This window comes from Octopus bimaculoides, chromosome 9 (genome assembly GCF_046866305.1).
Source record: "Octopus bimaculoides isolate indiv1 chromosome 9, ASM4686630v1, whole genome shotgun sequence".
Taxonomy (NCBI): domain Eukaryota; kingdom Metazoa; phylum Mollusca; class Cephalopoda; order Octopoda; family Octopodidae; genus Octopus; species Octopus bimaculoides.
This window is the reverse complement of record NC_142936.1, coordinates 7,216,700-7,238,034: the sequence shown is the minus strand read 5'-3', so window position 1 is coordinate 7,238,034 and position 21,335 is coordinate 7,216,700. Positions and strand designations below refer to the sequence as shown.

The window sequence follows — 21,335 nt, the reverse complement described above, 5'->3', positions numbered from 1 at the left end:
ACATCTAAAACGTAAGAATCTGAAAAAATATTTTTAAAAAAATGCATTTTTCAAAAAGTGGTGCAAAGTTGCATTAGCCCCTGCTGAATATATTGTCTAAATTACGTAAAAATGAAAATAACACTGACATCTCATTTTAACAGATATATTTACCAAAATTACATAAAAATATCTTGAAATACTAAAGAGTAAATTTATTCAATAAAATCACCATTGGCTTCAACCATGGCCTCCAGACAACTTTGGAATGCCCATGATCATATGGCGTAGTGGTTAATAGTGCGGGCTACTAACCCCAAGATTCCAAGTTCGATTCCGGGCAGTGACCTGAAAAATAAATAATAATAATAATAATATTGAAAAATATCATAAGAATGAGAACCCAGGTTCGAAATTTCCCCAAGACACCTGATGAAAGTCGGAGGGTATATCAGTCGAAATGTTGTTTTAACAACAAACAAGATGAGGAGAAATATCCGTCAAATGTAAATAATGTACATAATTCCTCATCTCTTAAATATAGAACTGTATTATATATGCTGTATGAAATCGTAAAATAAAAAGAAATAATTTTTGAGGATGAACAAGTCTCCGGATTCTATATCGTTATAATTATTGCTTCTATATCATCATCACGTACACACACATATACACACAGAGGTACAAACATGACCTGTGTGGTTGAGATGTTCACTTTGCAACTAGTTGACGGTCAGGTCCATTCTGGTTGTGTGGCCTCTTCTGCTATAGTTTTGGGCTGACCAATGCCTTAGTAGACGGGGACTGTATGGAATCCCATTGTGTATGTGTGAAACTTTGAGTAATTTTAATGAATAATAGAAAAGGAGGTTTCGTTTCTGCATATTCATTTCCTTTGCCATTTCTGTACTCACCCACTTCTTGAGCACTCCTTGGAATACATTGTGTATGAATCCCTATCACTGAGGCACTCCTTGTTATCTCATCGTCATCTTTTTAGAGTAGGGGTTCCCAACCGGTGGTTCCCGACCCCTTGGAGAGGTCGCAAAGCCTTGGCAGGGGGCTTGCGTAGCCTTGCTAGAAGTGGCTTGGGATAATGTTAGGATAATCTCAGGATCAGGAGTCCAACGCCCTAACCACTAAGCCATGCACCTCCACAGCAATGTGAAATGAAGTGTTCTGCCCAGGAGCACAATGCGTTGCCCAGTCCAGGCAATCCAAACCAACACCCTGACCACTGTGCCATGTGCCGCCATTGTTATCTGAAATCTTTGGAGTGAAATAAAATGAAATAAAAATAAAACTGAAAAGGCAAGACTCATGACTGTTTCTCTTGTGTTTTAATCTGTCGCAGAGAGACATTTTCAATCCAACCTGTCTCTCCTCCTACCCTTCCCTCTAACACCTTTCACACTCCCACCTCATTGTCATTATGAGCTGTTTTTTTTTTTTGTTCTTTTCCATTTTTTTTATATCTATATTTTTTAACTTCCACAACACACCATGAATGGGATGGGTTTTTTTATATTTTTTATTATTATTATTATATTTTTTTTGTAGCTGTTGTGCTCCACTTTTTATGCCAGAGCTTTCCTAAGTTTCCACGCTGGCTTTTATCTTTTAATCTTTATTTTGTTTCAGTCGTTAGACTGTGGCCATGCTGGGGCAACACTTTGAAGAAATTTTACCATTCGTATTTGAATATACGTGTGCTTGTGTGTGTGTGTGTGTATAATAAGCACTCCGTCCCTCTTCAGGGTGGTTCATGTTAGGAAGGGCATCCAGCTGTAAAAACTAAGCCAAAACAGACAAAGAAGTTTGGTGTCGTCTTCTACCCAGCCACACCTGTCAGACCATCCAACCTATGCCAGTATAGAAGGCTGACGTCATTTATGTACACACACACACGTGTGTGTGTGTGTTTCCTTGTCTTGACATTGTGCAATAGTTGTAAAGTTGTAAATGAGCGTCACTGTCAAACAAGCAGTGTTGTTTCTTTCCAGTCTTCCATAAAAACATGTCTGGCCGTAGGGAAATATTACCTTGCTTGGAAAGAGGTTAGGGTTGGTGATGGAAAAGGCATCCAGCTGTAGAAAAATCTGCCTTGAAAAAAAAAAAACTCCATAGAAACAAGCATAAAAAAGTGGATGTTAAAACGACATTGATGATGATGATAATGGGGTAATGACAGCAGCTATATAGCTACCCAAGATAGCCATGATGTCTGATAATTTGAGTTTCTTTTTGTTACCCAGGGTGATGATTATGCGTTTGACTGCATTGAGGATTTCAAACATGGAGTCGTATCTGTTTCACTTTCCTACATCAGAGGAGTAAACGATATCATGGAATTAAAAGAGGTAAGTAGAGCTACTGCCAGTTAATGTTGTTGTTGTTATTGTTTTACCTTTTAGCATTTAAACCGGGTCAGATCTGGCCAAAACATTCTACCTGCTTTATGTTCAAACTGACCAGTGCCGGCCCCTCACACCCACTGTACAAGGTCATTCTAAGAATAGACAATCACGTCGTCCAAATCTTGAAGCTACAACATAATTTATGATTAATTCAAAATAATATCAATAACATTTGACGAGCATGATCGTTAGATGTGTCTCACGGAGGTGATGACACCTGGCTGAAACCTTTGGTGATTTGCTGTGCTTGAGAAGACACATCAGGCTGAGTGAAATTATAGTCGTGGCCAGTACCGGTGGCATGTAAAAGGCACCCACCACTTTCTATGGAGTGGTTCACATTAGGAATGGCATACAGCTGTAGAAACCAAGCCAAAAACAGACCGGAGCCAGGTGCAGGTCTCCAGCTGGCCATCTCTTGTCAAACCGTCTAACCCATATCAGTTTGGAAAATAAACATGAAAAGATGATGATGATGATAATCTGAATACTAAAGGGTTAAACCCTGGACCATCCTCAATTAAGTCGACCTGTAATCAAAGGCTCTCCTGCCATGACCATTTGTTTTTTTGGTTTTTTATCATCTCAGGCCCAGTACATAAGTTCCACAGTTATCAGTGTGTCACTTTTACCACCTCTTCAGTTGTCTGTTGTTTAGGGCCCAATGTTACTCAACAAACCCTTTACTTTAACCCTTTTGATACCAACCTGGCTGAAACTACCTCAGGCTCTGTAGTAAAAATATCTTGTTTTCAAAAGTTTTGAATTAAAATCTTTCACCAAACCTTAGTCACAATTTATGTTCCTAACACTAGCTGAATGATAACTAAGTTATTCTACTAAATTCTTTGTTATTCTTTGTAAGCCTAGTACTTATTCTTTCGGTCTCTTTTGCCGAACCGCTAAGTTACGGGGACGTAAACACACCAGCATTAGTTGTCAAGCGATGTTGGGGGGACAAACACACACATATATATACATATATGCGATGGGCTTCTTTCAGTTTCCGTCTACCAAATCCACTCACAAGGCTTTGGTTGGCCCAAGGCTAAAGTAGAAGACACTTAGCCAAGGTGCCACGCAGTGGGACTGAACCCAGAACCATGTGGTTGGTAAACAAGCTACTTACCACACAGCCACTCCTAAACATATGATGGAACATACTAAAATTCTTTTTTTTACAAACTATAGTTTTAACATAGCAGTGCATTTTTATATACTAATAAATATCATATATTATTGACTGAACTAACCCCCAATATATTACTGTTACTTATTTTATCAGTCTAAGCGGAACATAAGGGTTGGTTGGTTGGTTCTTGCAAGATTTGAACTCAGAACATAGAAGGACATAATGTAAATGCCTTTAAATCAGATACCCTACACTTCCCGCCATCCTACCATTCTATTCTCACCGCACTTCCTATAAAAGTACAAGTTTAACGACATTTGGCCATCTTCCAAGATGTCAAAGAATTATTGAAAGTTTATACAGACATGTCTAAACACAAGTGATTGGCTTGGAATCAACCAATTTCAACAGAATTTCTCAATCGTTTCAAATCCTTAATCTCTGCAAAGAACATCAATGGTTTTGGCCATCTTCCAATATATGTCAATAGATTCCAATAACATTGTAGGATACAAGTTGATATATCGTATCCAGGGGTATTTATCATTGACTACATTAATAATGCACCTGGGTAGTTCAGATCACTTGCTGCCCACTTCATAGCTTTGTCTGCTACTACTACTCTCGGTACCACTACCATACCACCGTTATTACGATCACCACTGATATTACAACCACCATCACTACTACTACTACTACCACCACCACCACTACTACTACTACCACCACCACCACTTCTACTACTACTACTACCATCACTACTACTACTACCACCACCACCACTACTACCACCACCACCACCACTTCTACTACTACTACCATCACTACTACTACCACCACCACTACTGTTGTTTGTTTAGTTCTTATTTTTGTTAATTGTCATTTTTTTCTGTCCATCCTTCTTTTTCCTTCTTTTTGTTCTTCGAATTCTTCTTTTTGTTGTTGTTGTTGTTCTGCTTTCTTCATTTTCTTGTTCTTCCACATTTTTCTTCCATTTCACCTTTCCTTGTCTTCTCGTTTCTTTCTTTCTTTACTTCCTTTTTCTCCTCCTTCTCCTTCTCTCTCACCTTCCTTCTCTCCTTTGCTTTTTCTTCTCCTTCTTTCTCCCACACACCATTATCTGAGAGGCCAACCAGTTATATCATAACCACCACATCACACACTCTGGAGGCATATGACTTAGTGGTTAGGAGTGTTGCACCCATGATTGTAAGGTTGTGGTTTCAATTCCTGGACTGGGCAATGCATTGTTTTCTTAAGCAAAACACTTCATTTCACATTGCTGTGGAGGTGTATGGCATAGTGGTTAGGGTCTTGGACTCATGACTGTAAGATTGTGGTTTCAATTCCTCACCCAGGTGATGCATTATGTTCTTGAGCAAAGCCCTTCATTTCTTGCTGCTCCACTCCACTCAGCTGGCGAAAATGAGTGTTCCTGTGAGAGACTGGCATCCCATCCAGGGAGAGAATACACACACTGCAAAATCTGAGAAGCCAGCTCCATGAGCCTGTCTTGAGAAGGACCTTTGATCCATTTTTTTTTTTTTTTGACATAACACTGGTGCTGGTGCCACGTAAAAAGCACACAGTGCATTTTATAAAGCGGTTGGTGTTAGGAAGGGCATCCAGCCATAGAAGCCAAGCCAAAGCAGACAATGGAACCTGGTGTGGCCCCAGGCATTTCGCCTGGCATGCTAACGTTTCCCCGGGGTAGAAATTCTGTTGAATTACAACCGAATTCAACTCCAGATACCTGAAGAAGGCCGAAGCAGACAACAGCTGAAATGTAGTGAAAGCAACAATCAAGATGAGGATGTCAGTCCAACTAATGTATGCAGGATGCATAATATTTAGTCACATATTGAGCATAACAACGGTCAGAACTGGTCTCATTTGTATTGAATCACAGGCTGACCGTGGAAATTATTAAAATTCAATCAATTAATCAAACTGTTTTAATAAAACATATTTAATATCATCAACTATTGTTAATTTATTTCTCCTCACTTTCTCCTCGTTTCTCTTTCTGTTTCTTTCTTTTCACTTCTCTCCTATTTTCTTCTTTCACTTCTCCCTTATGCCTTTATCTCTCTCTCTCTCTCTCTCTCTGTCCCTTACTCATCCTCTCTCCTCCTTTCTTGCTTTTTTAAACTCTTTTTTCTCTGTCCTATCTTCCTCTCTTTTTCTCTTCCTTTTGTCTCATATTTTCATATTTTTTTAATCTCTCTCTCTCTCTTCTCCATCAGCCCAAAAAAGGAATTGTCTTTGAAACTGGATCCCACTACAACAACCGTCTACGATGCTTGTTCCATATCCAGAAAAGTGCTGGCAACAAACATGACTACATGTTGAAGGAAGGCAAATGGCACGTGTTGTTGGGCGGAGGTAAAGCATGGGACGGTAAGTTCAGATTTCTCTCTTTAACACCATCACAGAACCCAAACTCGTACAATGTCTCCTTGTGAGATGGCCCTACCAAGACTTTACCAACCAGGAGCAGATCCATTTTTGGTGGGAACCATGGAGATTGATAGGGAGATAGGAACAACATTTTTGATATGAAGACAGGAGCATGCTCTTTTAGAACAAAGTACTAGGTACATTTCTTTTGTAGGGTACTCCTACTGGGTACTCCTTTTTTTGTGGGGAATAAGGGTCTCCTTCTTGGTAGGCAACCAAGATTCTCTTTTTGGTTGCAATCCAGGAGATTCTTTTTTTTTGGCTTGGAAGAGAACTAGGAACTCTAAAATTTTCTAGCTAGGGAATCTGGTGTATCTCCTTTATTAAAAGGGAACCAGGCATTCTTTTCTTGGTAAGAAACCAGAATCATCACATTCCTTTATGGTAAGGAAGTAATAGCTTTCTTTGTTGGGAATCTAAGAATTGTGGTGGCTAAGAGTAATTCCATACTCCTCTAAATTCCTGAACTGGAGTCTTACCACCAAACATGCCACACTGTTTAAGGGGTCACCATTCTGTTGTATTTAAAAAAAAAAAAAGGACACATTGGATAAGGGTCTTGCATACACTTTATCTGAATATTACAACAAGTATGGCTACAGCCAGATCATCTTGCTCGATCAGGGCTGATTTGTCACTAAACAACAACAACAACAACAACAACAGTAGTAATAATAGGATGTATCTACCATGTTTTTATTGCTGTATGAAGGGTAGACCAGATATACTTACGAGGGGGTGATGTAAAGTTCCTGGCTTTAAGGGTTTTGTGAAAGGCCTGGTTGAAGGCCCAACCTTCTGAGTTCTTTTACAGAGCTTAGAAAAACTGAAGGATGGCTGCAATGAGTGTGTGAATCTGAGAGGAGAATATGTTGATTATACTGATAATAATAGTTTTAACTGACTCTGCATTCTTGTATTCCAGGTAAGAAGACAGAACACGGTCTTGGCATTGGTCGTGTACCAATTGTCTCAGTGGAAGAAGTGGACCTGTCAGAAACTGAAGATATCTCTGGTATTTCAAGATACCCCATTGCTAAAGCTCATGGTAAGTAGTGATATAAATTATCATTTTCACCAAATCTGAATAACAAGGGAGACGTGGTTGTCTCACCTGTCCAGGTGTGGAGTAAATCTGAATATCAACTGACATGGGACTGTGATGATCATTTAAAAGACGGACATTTTCTCAGATATTCTTCCAATATTATTGTGTTTTTTGCAGTAATTCTGATGATATTGGCCTGGATAGTGTGTGCTCCTATTGGCTGCTTAATGTCAATGTACTACAAGAGAATGTGGCCCAACAGTCGCTTCCTTGAAAAACGATACTGGTTTGTGGTAAGTTTGTTTCGCTTTTCTTTTTCTCTCTGTTTCTCTTTTCTCTTTCCACAGCCTTTCATGTGATCATTTCTCCTCTTTGATAGGAAGATTTCATGTAAGTTTTGGCAGCATCTGAGAGCATTTACCCTCTTGCATTTAACCTTTAAGCATCCAAACTACCCCATCAAATCTAACACCTATTTATTCACATTGCTTTGAATTAATCACGTATTATCTCATAGCTTCGAGATTTTGATGATGTGAATTTTGTAATTCTGTATTAACTTGAATGGGAAAATGTGTCAATCAAGAGAAAGAAGGACTTCAATTTGAAGAATGTTCGTGATGTTTCTTATTTAGATGCTATTATTAAATTCATTCAGTTGTTAAACATAAATAAATCCTGGAATTAAATGGTTTTTATTTACTGTCAGGTGACTTTTGGCCAAGCCTGTATACACATTATTTAGCATCCACTTTTTCATGCTTGTGATGGGGTCAGACTGAATCTGTTGAGGCAGATTTTCTACAGCCAGATGACTTTCCTGTTCCCAACCTTTACTCATTTCCCTTAATTAGACATGATTTTCACAGACGTCTAGAAACGAACTACCTTGCTTATATGACAATGGTGATACTCATTTGCAACTTGTGCTGTCTATTCATCAAATGATGGTTGTAAATAACTCTCATTGTCGAAGCATGTACCCTTAGAGATTCTGGGTTAGTGTCCGGAGTATTGGATGACCACTGGGAGTGAGGTACTCCTTAGCTTTTGTTAAAACCTGACTGACTTCAAATCAAGCAGTGTCTGCTCCAATAATCAGTGGTGACTTGGTTGACAAGTCGTCTGCAACAGTCAAAAACGAACTACTTTGCCTGTATGACAAAAGTGATACCCATTTGCAACTCATGCTGTCTCGACATCAAATGACGGTCGTAAATGATCTTCATTGTCAAAGCGTGTGCCCTCAGAGATTCTGGGTTCGTGTCCTCTGCAACAGTCAAAAACGAATTACCTTGCTTGTATGATGATGATGACGATGACGATACTCATTTACAACTGCTGTGGTGGAGTGGGGAGGCCGGATTGCATGGGCGACTGCTGGCCTTCCATAAACAACCTTGCCCAGACTTGTGCCTGGGAGGGTAACTTTCTTGGTGCAATCCAATGGTCAGTCATGACCGAAGGGGCTCTCAGCTCAGCAGGTGTAAAACTCATAATCCACCATGTTGTGAAAGTTGCACGACACTAAACAACAGCTGCTGCTGCACCACCACCTCCCCCACTTCTATTGAATTTTCAAGCAACAGAACATAGACAGCAAAACAAAGGACAAACTTGTAGTAGTAGCAGTTGTGTCGTGGTGATGGTTTTAACCTAATGTCAGCTGCTGTCAAGGTTAGCTAGAATCAATGATGCCCCAGCTGTGACAGTCTAGTCTTCCCACCCCTCCCCCACACCCACATCTAGAACCTACACACATTGTTCTTTATTTAGCATGTCTGCTTTAAAACCAGCACAGAAAATTATTTATAGTAAGAAAAAAAGGTAACCATGGGAACCCGTTTTGTTTTTTTAATTATCCCATTAGCATTTAAACCCAGCCCTATCTGCCTCCCCCCCCCCCCCGAAATTCTCCCTGTTCTATAGTCAAACCAGCCAGGAGAGGTCAGGCCTCTCACACCTACCCTACAAGGTCATTTCAAAAATAAGCAATCACATAATCGATTTTCGAAGCTGTGAGATAAAGCGTGATTAATTCAAAACAATGTGAATAAAAAAGCATTTATATTTGATTAAGTAATTTGAATCCTAAATGGTTTCATGGTTTGTGTGCATATTAATTAGAGTTAATGGTACATGACGGGAGTATTTTTAAATTCTCGATAATTCTGTGAGTCACGTAATTCGATTTTAGAGCTAATCTTAAATGAGACATTCCCGAAACCATTTGATTTTTAATTAATATTGGTTTTTAACCTTTATCCTTATTAAAATAAATCACCTTTCCGATAGGAAATACTAATGAAATTGTGTTACCATGGCTGAGGCATTGTAAGGGAAATAACTTGATTTGTAAATGAGAGAATAACCTCCCCTGATTTACTTAACCGGAATTTCATCTGAACTGAGATCCAAGTCATCATCATCATCGTTTAAGGTCGGCATTCTGTGCTGGCATGGGTTGGACGGTTTGACATTATCAGACAAGTTTTTGTTGGAGATTTGAAATGGACTCCGCTTGCGTGGTGGTTACGCTCATTTACAACTATCACACATGACATCAAAGCAAAGAGACTGTAACACTGACATACATACAAATATGTACAACAGTTGCCATTTATAAAAGCTTTGTTTGGCCTGGGACTAAAGTAGAAGACATTTGCGCAAGGCGCCAAGCAGTTGGTCTGAACCCTCAGGAATTCCAAGTTGGTGTTTGACCAGCTGGAAGATCACTGTGAGTGGGGCTCCCCTTAGCTTTTGTTAAAGCATGTCTCTAGAGCCCACTTCAAAGACAAGCTACATCTTATTTCTTTATTGCCCACAAGGGGCTAAACATAGCGGGGACAAACAAGGACAGACAAAGGGATTAAGTCGATTACATCGACCCCAGTGCGTAACTGGTACTTAATTTATCGACCCCAAAAGGATGAAAGGCAAAGTTGACCTCGGCAGAATTTGAACTCAGAACGTAAAGACAGACGAAATAATGCTAAGTATTTTGCCCGCCGTGCTAACGTTTCTGCCAGCTCACCGCCTACACGGACAGGCTACATCTGCCCCAGTAATCAGTGGTGACTTGATCAGCAACTTTTCAGTGATGGTTGATAGTCAGCAAGTTGAGCTGCTGCTGATCATTCAAGCCCAAAGTGTGAATGCAGGACCGAATGTGGTCAGCATTCGTAAGGGACCTGGTGAACCTCTACCCCTAAGCATTCATGAGAGACCAGGTGAACGTCTATACCTAAACATTGCGGTCAGCATTCATGAGGAACCTGGTGAACCTTTTGGTTGGAGCCAGCTTGACTCATATGGACGAATGCTGTTCCAGGAACATGTCAGGAAGCCAACTTCTTACCCCACAACCAAATCAGGGCCTAAACTACTCTTTTCACTCTGCCATCCAAATTCTTTACTGTGCCTTTATAAACAGTTTGATTTTCCTTTATTCTTTCCTTTCCAGTCATCTTTATCTCAACTCAGCTGTGTTTTCTGTATATCACCCTACCCCTATTAGAACTGAACCCCTTTTTTTTTCTCCTTTGTCTTTTCAGGTCTACTGGCCCTGTATGGTGTCAGTGTTTGTGCTCATGATTTTGGCTTTCATCCTTTTCTTTGTGGATGCAGGAGGATATGTTGAGGTAAGTCTTCCTTCATCTCTTTATCTGTTGTCATTGGCAACATCATCATTCTATACTACTACTACTACCACTACTAACAACTATCATTAATAAAAGTGTGATAAATTGGTAGAATCGTTTGAGACATTTGGCAGAATGCTTTATTTTGTTGTTCTGAATGTTCTGGATTAAAATCCTGCCAAATTTGACTTTGCCTTTCATCTCTTCAAAGTCAATAAGATAAAGTGCAATGGGGTACCAATATATGAGCAGTTCTCTAGACAAACAAATTGAATAACAAATAGTTTTTCCTGAATAAAATTAAACTCCCATAACGAGCTGAAATTTGATCCATGAACCTATAAGTGACTGCGAGTCCATTTACTTAGTGAAATGAAAATTGGACAACAAACCACTTGTAAACTATTCAAGCGTACAAGTTCTGGGAGAATGTGTATGAATGGTACAGTAAATGAATAAACTGAATGGTGAACGGTTTTTCTGAAAAACATCATATTTAGCTGACTTGTTGAACTTTGAATAACAAACCTTAAATATTACTATTTTTAAATCTCATAACGTGAGATATTCAGCAACAGTACTTTGTAGTAAAGAATGTTTGCCAACATAACATGGCAATCCTGGTTTAGGATGAATGTTGCTGTAATTTAGCCCCAGGAGACATCGTCTCCAGCTGGCTATACGACACAACCTCTGTCCTTATGTTTTCGAACAAAGGAATATAGCACCCCCACTCAGCTCAAACTTTCATTCTTTCAGGGTCGATAAAATAAGTACCAGTGATACACTGGGGTTAATGTATTCAACTTGCCCCCGTCTCTGAAACTGCTGGTCTTGTGCCAAAATTTGAAATTATTATTATTATTTAAATGCCTTCTAATATGTCTCTCTCTCTCTCTCTGTTATATTTCCAGGCTCCCTATCTCCCACTCAGAGCTCATCCAATCATGCTGATTGTCGTCTTTGTGTGTGTCCTAATAATCGTAAGTAAAACATTTTTGGCTGATTCTTACACCAGACTCCTCACCTTGTAGTGATTATGTCAAGCAGGAAACTCAGACATTTTGATCACTGTCCCTTTTAGTGTGATGTAAACTATATCTACCTTATAACCGTGAAGGGTCATGCCCTTGAGATTATGGTTTTGATTCCAGGACTGGGCAATGCATTGCGTTCTTGAGTAAATCACTTAATGACAGTTCATTCAGTTGTAAACAAATGAGCCTACAATGGACTGATATTCTGTTCAAAAAGGTTGTTGTGATCTCAGACAATCAGCTCCATAAATCCTACAACTTGAGATAGTGATGTCCGTGGCTTGGTGGTTAGACTCATGATCGTAAGATTGTGGTTTCGATTCCCAGACCAGGCAATGCGTTGTATTCTTGAGCAAATCACTTCATTTCACATCGACCCTGCTAGTAAAAATGAGAAATCGTATGACTGACCAGTATCCCATCCATGGAGGAATATATATGCCTGATAAACTGACCTAATGCTCCTTTTGGAGTAATTTGAATTAACCAAGGATTGATGATGATGATGATGATAACCACATTCAGCTTTACTATGATAGGACTTGCTTTGCCTTTCCTCCTTCCTCCACCCATTGCTGGTGCCCCCACTGTGTGATTGCCACCAATGATGAGAAGGCGCATGGCTCAGTGGTTAGAGTGCCGGGCTCACAATCATGAGGTTGTGAGTTTGATTCCTGGACCGGACTGTGTGTTGTGTTCTTGAGCAAGACACTTTATTTCACTTTGCTCCTGTTCACTCAGCTGTAGAAATGAGTTGTGACATCACTGGTGCCAAGCTGTATCATGGCCTTTGCCTTTCCCTTTGGACAACATCGGTGGCACGGAGAGGAAAGGCTAGTGTGCATGGGTGACTGCTGGTCTTGCACAAACAACCCTGCCTCGACTTGTGCCTCAGAGGGAAACTTTCTGAGTGCAACCACATGGTCATTCATGACCAAAGAGGGTCTTTACCCTTTATGATTGGACTGGTGTCCTGTTCAGAGGAAATTTTGTGCTCTCAATCACTTGTGATCTTTAGAAACCAAGTAACTGGCCCTTTGAGCCCTTGGACTTGAGACAGTAATGTTCAACAGTTAAGGATGGTGATGGTAGCCATGTTCAGTTTTATCATGACAACAGGATTTGGAGACTACTGCTTCAGTCTGACTGGATCATGTCCTGTCACTAGACATTCCGCTATAATAATTGGCTAAGACAATTAGTGGGGTATGGCTCAGTCTACCTGGCTGTAAATAGACACCTCAGCTCATGCAACTAGCAAAACCGTCTTCCATATACCGACTGAATGTTTTATAACTTTGCAGTGAACAGACACCAGATCAAACAATACAATATATGTTCGTCCATTATCTTCATTTCAGGCATTGTGCACCTAAGACTACATTACTCATTGTCCTTTTTTTTTTTTTTTTCTTAAGATAGCAGGGTGTAATTTGAATGGGATTTGGTTGCTATTTCTAGCAGGTTGGGCAACCAAAGACTGTTTTAGATTAATCAGTTTAGCTTTCAGTGAATTCATTATTAATCAATATTTAATTTACCAGCAGAAGGTTTTCTGCTACTCGTGAAATAATGTTATACATGTAATTCCCAATTTGTATAATTTTACTGATATGTTGCATCTAATTTCCTTTTGTATCTATTATTTATTTAATAACATAAATTTCAAATAATAGCAAGCACTGGAAGACAGTCTTAGAATTAATGGAGATATCAGATATTATGTTGAGTTAACCATGTAAAAATTCTCAGTTTATTGTATGTATATACATATTAGAAGATTTTTTTTTCTTTTGGAGAAGAAATGATTTTAAAAAAAAAAAATTCCTATCCAGTATAGATGCAGGAGTGGCTGTGGGGTAAGTAGCTTGCTTACCAATCACATGGTTCCGGGCTCAATCCCACTGCGTGATACCTTGGGCAAGTGTCTTCTACTATAGCCTCGGGATGACCAAAGTCTTATGAGTGGATTTGGCAGACAGAAACTGAAAGAAGCCTGTCGTATACATGTATATATATATATATATATATATATATATGTGTTTGTGTGTCTGTGTTTGTCCCCCCAACATCGCTTGATAACCGATGCTGGTGTGTTTACATCTCCGTAATTTAGTGGCTTGGCAAAAGTAGACCGATAGAATAAGTACTAGGCTTACAAGGAATAAGTCCTGGGGTCGATTTGCTCGACTAAAGGTCGTGCTCCAGCATGGACACAGTCAAATGACTGAAACTAGTAAAAAAAATAATCATACAAACAATAATTTCCTTGAAGGACTTACCTATCGGAAATATGTTTTCATTGATATGTCTGTATGAAGTATCATGAAGTGTAAGAGAGATAGGAAGGATAATGGCAGAATGGTACCTCACTGTGTTAAATAATGCCTTCCCATAGTAAATTAAAACTTTTTCTGTAGTTGAAATCTCAAATAATAAAAGAAATTTGAAAACCACATTTTGATAAAAATATATGAAAATCAGGATTTTTAATAATCGCTTTTTTTTTAGTAAAAGTTATATACTCTAGACTAATTAATAAACAGCTTTCTTTATTATAACACAGGTATAAATATAAGCTTAATACAAGTAATACACTGCTATGTTGGGGGTCTTACGATTGGTACTTCACTGTTTCACATTTGTGAGCTCAAATCTTTCTAGAATTGTTAATCTTTTTCTAGTCAAGGAAATGAAATGCACTTCTTAAGAAACAAAACAAAAGAAAATTATTTACTTATACAAGTATGTCAAGTGGAGCCAATGACTTGGCTTTTTTGAGGTCAGTGATATCTATCAGTGAGTGATTGTTTGTTGCAGGCATGTGCTGTCAGTAATTACTCAGGGTAGGCGGTTGGTGCTCTTTATGTAGTAAAACACACAAAAAAAAAAAAAAAAGCAAAACACAGGTGTGTGACTGAGTTGAAGGCGGATTTATTTCTGCCTTTATAGGACATAAAGAAAAGGTTGCAGTATTATGTGTAGCTTAAATCCAGAGATTGAAAAGCTGGGGCGAATTATGCCTACCTAATCTACAAAAAAGATAAAATATTTTGTATTTTATGCAGAGTAATCAGAGTAACTCTTTACTCGTTTCAGTCATTTGACTGTGGCCATGCTGGAGCACCGCCTTTAGTCGAGCAAATCGACCCCGGGACTTATTCTTTGTAAGCCTAGTACTTATTCTATCGGTCTCTTTTGCCGAACCGCTAAGTGACGGGGACAAGCACAGACACACACACACACACACATATATATACGACAGGCTTTTTTCAGTTTCCATCTACCAAATCCACTCACAAGGCTTTGGTCGGCCCGAGGCTATAGTAGAAGACACTTGCCCAAGATGCCACGCAATGGGATTGAACCCAGAACCATGTGGTTGGTAAGCAAGCTACTTACCACACAGCCACTCTTGGTGCATATTTTGCCATGAGAGGAAAATGCTGCTATCGATATATTTTATTCAAGGTAGGCACTGCCTACCTTGTCCACCTAGGCGGCACGTCCCTGGTTTGTTGAGTTTATAGGGAAAGTGAAAGAGAAGTGACAACACTCCTGAGCAATGCAAGACGTTCCCCCACTGAGAATTGAAACCGTATCGCAAGCTCAGTTTCCTGGAGATTCAACTTCTCATCTCATTTCCTCTCTGCTACAGCAGGAGTGATTTAACAAACCATGTTTGTTAAAATCACTCTTGAAGCATGAAATATCTTTCTGACACCCAATGCCAGCCAAGTGAAGATTATAGAACAACATAAAGACAAGATTTGAACCTATAATCCATCAAGTTAGATAAACAAGCTAGTATCATCTTGGCTCAGCTAGTTTTCCATCGTACAGCTTACATTAAGCAAACCCCTCAATCTTCTTTCTCGTATGGAATTATCAGTCCTTCTGCTTATTTAGTTATTTTTCAGTTACCAACACACAAAACCACTAATCACTTCTCTCTTGTGTTTTCTTTCATTTATAATTGTTTATTGAAGCCCACATCATTTTTATTTGCAACCGTTTCTCCTAAGCCAGCATCAGCAACACCGTTTATTTTGCAAGTGTTTATCTAAGCCACACTATTTATTTGCAGTTGTTTATATACAACCACACTCCATTGATTTTTTTTCTTCTTTTCTTTTCTTCTTCTGCTGCTATTTATCTAAACTGCACCGTTTGCTCTGCGATTGCTGATCTCAGCCATTACTATTTGTTTGCAAGTATTTATCTTACACAGCTCTATAAAAAAAAAAAACAACAAAAATAAACAAACAAGCATAGAAAATAAATAGCTAAATAAATAAATAAACAAAGGACCATACTAAAACAAACAAACAAACAACCGACCATTTCATCCAGTCATGCAGATAAAACCATGAAAGAATCTGTTGTAACCCTGGCTTGCTTTGCTTTGTTTTTCTCTTTCAGCCGATAATAATGTTGTTGATTCGATGTACAGACGGCTGCCTTCAGTTTATCTTCAACATCATCTGTTTCATTCTCTGCCTGGTGACTCTCATTTTGGCCAGTGAGTATTATTGCATTGCCGACAGTACTTCTGTGTTTTTCTTTAATCTCAGTCTCCTTATCTCTCTCTCTCATACATTACGTCATAAACATTTTTAATTATTCTTATTATTATAACTCACATTTACTGCTGTATGAAACAGACCCCACCTCCATAACTCTGATTTACATGTAAACGTGTGTGTAAATACATGTATAAAGTATATAAATGGTGTCGGCTGTGTGGTTAAGAAACTTGCTTCCCAACCATTTGGTCTTAAGTTCAGGCCCACTGCATGGCACCTTGGGCAAATATCTTTTACCAAATCAAGGTGCAGAAAGAATTCCACAAATAAGGTACACCATATATATATAGTTTTAGGGAAAAGAACCAAGTTTCAAGAACTCATCGATGAAAACTATATATTTTTATATATATTATAATCTATAAAGCTCAATTTGATTTTAATTTTTTATAAATTGATTTTAATTGAGTTTTTACCTGTAATTTTGGATTTTGTCCCTAATATTATTATATATATATATATATATTTCATCATTTAACATCCATTCTCCATGCTCGCATGGGTTGTGGCGTTGTGTGGTCTGACAGGAACCGCCACAACAAGGTTTCTATGATTGGATGCCCTCCGTGAGGATTTCACCTATGCATAGTGATACCAATCAAGAAATAACAGTAATAACGTCAGTGAAAAATAAATACTAAGTAAATTGTCTTTCACATATTTATCACTTAGAAAATTTTGCTTAGAAAATATTTCTCATTTTTAACCTCGTGTATAGTACGCACGAGAAATTTTGACCTGTAAATTTTGGCAAAAATGTGCGGATTATACTTGAGGATTTACGGTATATATATATATATATATATATATGTATGTATATGGTCTATAAGACTTTCATTGGTGTTTGCTCTTTGCTTCCTTGCAGTTCCAACCTTACTGATCAGTCTAGACTATGGCAGATACTACATACCCTGGTGGATTACATGGTTCCTTGTTGCCATCATGATAATCCAGCTTATTATTGATATTCTACTTAAGATTCATGACTTCTGCTATTACGAAAAGAACGAAGGTAAGTCGTTCATATTTGCATTTGGTTTGCAGTTCTTTTTCTTTAAAGTGAAATTGTATGTTGAAGTAGATGTTACTGTATTTTGGGAGGGTCATATTTATCAGCCAGTGAAACACATGCACTAGTTGTAGTTCACTTCAGTTTATTATCAGTTAGATAATTAGTTTTATTGCATGATTATTTTTATCATCAGTTAATTATAATTAGTTTAGGACGCTGAGCTAAGAGTAAGGAGCAAGAAGTGTGTGTTAACTCTGAGGAAATTTAGGGATGCGGGGTGGTGGGGGTGCGAGTGGTATCATTATTGATAAGGTCAAAGGCTTAATCAATTAATTGATTAATTATCTAAGTAACTAATAATAAAACTCAAGTGAAATATGACTACAGAAGGTAACTCATTTTTGTGTATTTAATATTTAATCAGGGAATCAGTTTGGATGGGGTGGGGGTTGGGGGGGGCCAAGGCAGAACAGTGCATGCAACCTTTCTTCATGGCCTCTGAGACAAGCGAGTAGAAGGGAAAGGAAGCAGGGGGGAAGTTATCCTCAGGCTAAGGGCTACCTTGAATGACTTTATAACAGTGTACACTTCCTTAAGGTACTCAAAGATCAGGTGGTTGTGTTGAACAAGCTGGCAGGTTAAGTGTACCCCCTATTTCTCTCTGACTAACTTCTCCCCCCCCCCACCTTCCTTTGTCTTTCAAATACTCCAGTTCTTTTTTTCTTTTTCATCTCTCTTATTAATACTCACATTTCTCTCTATCTTTCAATGTATTCTTCTCGTTCATTTGATCTCTGTCCCTTCTTTCTTCTCTCTTTATATTATCTCACTCGCTCTCAGTTCCTGTAACATCTTATTCTCTCTCACACCCTCTTATCTCTTTCTCTTTTATTATTCTATTGTTACCTCTGATTCTGTCAGTCTCTTGTTCTCCTTCCGTCTTTCACACTCTTTCTCTAATAAATTCTCATCTTACTCTCATCTTGCCTTTCTCATGCTCCCTCTTACCACCACCTCTTTTCTCCCTTTTTGTTTGTGTCTCTTTCCGTCTTCATGATTCTTTCAATGACATTTCCCCCCCCCCCTCCTTTGCCTCCAATCAACCTCTCACTTCACTCCATTACCCATCCTATCAGAGAAACTTCATTGCTACCGTAATTCCTCAAGCGGTCGCATACTGAAGCTTCAATACACCTCTTGTTTCTTCTTAGTCTCGCCTCAAGATGGCTCCAACTGTCACTTCTAAACACTTTCTTTCTTTTATACCTTTTGTCTGCTGAAGAGCTACAGAGGGCGCTGCACAACCAACACTAGAGTTTTCTCCCCCTGCTTCCATGTTCTCACTCAGTGCAACTCTTATGTTTGCTTAACCCATTTGAGCTGAAATTTTCCTAGCAAACGAAATTGCCTGAAAATTCGCAGATACCATTATTTTGACCTAAACAACAACTAAAAAAAATTTCATTGAAATCCGTTTTGATACAGACTACATATGCGTTAAGAACATGTTTCACTCTTTGATACAGATCATACACAAACCAAAATTAGTATCAAGTATTTGTTTTATACCATTATAAATTAAGGGTCAGTTTAAAAGGATGATCAGCATGAATGGGTTAAGTGTCTTAAACGATGCCATGTTATTGACACAAATGCTATCTCTGTTGCAGAACGCCGCGAAAAATATGAATACTCAAAGAGGGAGAATCCAAAATTGTACATCCCAGAACCGCACCCCGTTGTAAGTATACACATCTAATATAGTCTCTTGTTATTGTTAGACAAACAGGGCCTTTATACTGTTGTTGGCACTCCATCGCTTACGACGATGGGGGACAAACAAGGGGCTTAAGTTGATTACATCGACTCCAGTGCGTAACTGGTACTTAATTTATCGACTCCGAAAGGATGAAAGGCAAAGTCGACCTCGGTAGCATTTGAACTCGGAACGTAACGGCAGATGAAACAACGCTAAACATTTCGCCCGGCGTGCTAACGTTTCTGCCAGCTCGCTGCCTTCATATTAACAGAACAGCCTGCTCATGAAATTAATGTACATGTGGCATACCCTTAACGTTCTCAAGAAGATTCACTGTGACACAATGTGACAAGGCCGGCCCCTTTGAAATACAGGTACTATTCATTTTTGCCAGCTGAATGAAGCTGAGAGATAGGAAATAAAATGTCACCAGGAATTGAACTCACGACCGTAAAGTTGTAAGCTGAATACACTAACCACTAAGCCATGTACCTTCACTTCTTTGAAACTTTCCTATAATCCAATGTACCAATATTTGTTTATACTCACCTTGTTTCTCCGTTCTGTTTATTATTTGCAGGGCCGACGCTTCAAGAAGTGTTGTCTGTTTATTCATGTGTTCTTCACCGTAGTGCTGTCAGTTATTGTTATAATCGTGATCGCTGCCGCCTAATGGATTAACGGATTAACTCTCTGCAACAACCTGCCACCAAATGATTCTCTAAATCCTGCCTTACATCACAATCACCACCACCACCATCATACCGGCAAACTGCAGTCTTGCGAGGGATATGTTTGCTGCTGTTTTTGGTTATCATTGTGGATTGTTATACATCGATACTGAAGATAAATGGTGCTATTTTGCAGACAAAAGATTTTTTTTTTCTGGAAAAAAAAAGAAAAAAAAAAAGAACGTTTTAGAAAAGAACCCTAATGCGAAGTCTCTTATAGAACAAATTCATACAGTTATAAACAGAAAAGTCCAGACACACACACACACACATATTTACTAATGTATATATATATTGTACCCCAGTTTTATTAGTTGAAATCACATATAAAATAATGCGACATATATGAGAAAATACAAAGTGTGTATGTGTGCATATATCGTTGCTATTATGTTAAAGTGTCATATGTCCAAAATTTGAGCAAATGCATTTTTCATCAATATTTATTTTTGCTTGCAATAGCCGGTTCGTTTAGTCAAACTATCGTATCTCCAGCTGCTTCAGATGTCAAGATATGAAAATTGTCAACGTGTAGTACAACGGTTTTGCTATGGAATTGTGAAACTATTTTTTTCGTTTTCTGAAAAGCAATGTTTTGGACTTAGGACACTTTTGCATAATAGCAATGAGATATATATATATATATATATATAAGCACAATTAAAGGTTACAAACGTCATTCGGGGATAGCAAAATCCTATGAAAGTACTGGTTAATTACCTATCCAAAGAGTATTGAACATTATATTTAATACTCGACTGCAAGGTAACTATATAAACCATGGTTTATATATATTTTATCTATTATGAGAAAATAGAGAGGTAATTAATAAATAATAATTTATTAATTTAAAAATCGACAAACATCCCTTAGAGCAGTTTCAATTCAGACCCTCGGAAAATTAGTTGAATTAGAAATTATTTTAAAGTCGAATCTCTTCAGAGGTAGATAAAGATATACGAAATAGGTGTTCTATTTCCTCATATTGAGTAAATGGCTGCTAATTACCTCTCTGTTCTCTTATATACATATATGTCACACAGGAAACAGAAGAAAAATATATATTTAGTTGCATACATGAAATTGTCTAGTGACTCAGAAGATATGGAAACCAGGGATATACAGTAATACTAAAACATGCTTGAATATTTCTCTTCACCAGTTTAAAAGTATATTTTAAAATAAAAAAAAAAAAGTAGAACTCCCAAGTCAGAAAGAGAAAAATCAAGCCAATAAATGACTCTCTAATCAAAATTATATATATATGAAAACGTTTTTGTTAAAAATACTAGATCCAATCATATTTAAAAGATTTTCTGAAAAAAAAAACCGGAATGATACAAACCTTTTGGAAGAAAGCTCTCATAGTGTGTGTAAGCGCTTTCACTGTTAAATTTTTTCCAAACACTTGTGGCGAGGTAATTTGTATAATGGAAGTTCTCCTTAGTTGCAGTGTTGACTATTTCTGGCTTAGTTTTGGATGTAGAATTATTATAATGCATTCTAATTTTGCTTTTCGTAGTTCATCATTTT

At 38.2% G+C, this 21,335-nt stretch overlaps 1 protein-coding gene and 1 long non-coding RNA gene across 5 annotated transcripts in view; one reads left to right on the top strand and one right to left on the bottom strand.

The window, feature by feature from the left end:
• LOC106872330 (ferric reductase 1) overlaps positions 1 to 21,133 on the top strand; it is a 62,179-nt gene extending 41,046 nt beyond the window's left edge. For all 4 annotated transcript variants that reach the window (XM_052970399.2, XM_052970398.2, XM_089357064.1 and 1 more), the window contains 10 exons: positions 2,235 to 2,339; positions 5,775 to 5,928; positions 6,914 to 7,036; positions 7,214 to 7,329; positions 10,591 to 10,677; positions 11,592 to 11,660; positions 16,137 to 16,236; positions 17,166 to 17,312; positions 18,983 to 19,053; positions 19,652 to 21,133. In XM_052970399.2, the coding sequence (XP_052826359.1) occupies positions 2,235 to 2,339; positions 5,775 to 5,928; positions 6,914 to 7,036; positions 7,214 to 7,329; positions 10,591 to 10,677; positions 11,592 to 11,660; positions 16,137 to 16,236; positions 17,166 to 17,312; positions 18,983 to 19,053; positions 19,652 to 19,744 (1,065 nt within the window). In that variant the 3' untranslated portion in view covers positions 19,745 to 21,133. The remainder of the gene's footprint in view (positions 1 to 2,234; positions 2,340 to 5,774; positions 5,929 to 6,913; positions 7,037 to 7,213; positions 7,330 to 10,590; positions 10,678 to 11,591; positions 11,661 to 16,136; positions 16,237 to 17,165; positions 17,313 to 18,982; positions 19,054 to 19,651) is intronic.
• Positions 15,564 to 19,760, bottom strand: LOC149133973 (uncharacterized). The gene is made up of 2 exons (XR_016243021.1): positions 19,621 to 19,760; positions 15,564 to 15,947 (listed from the first exon to the last, which is right to left on the bottom strand). It is a non-coding gene; the product is annotated as an uncharacterized LOC149133973 (long non-coding RNA).
• Positions 21,134 to 21,335: the final 202 nt, after the last annotated feature.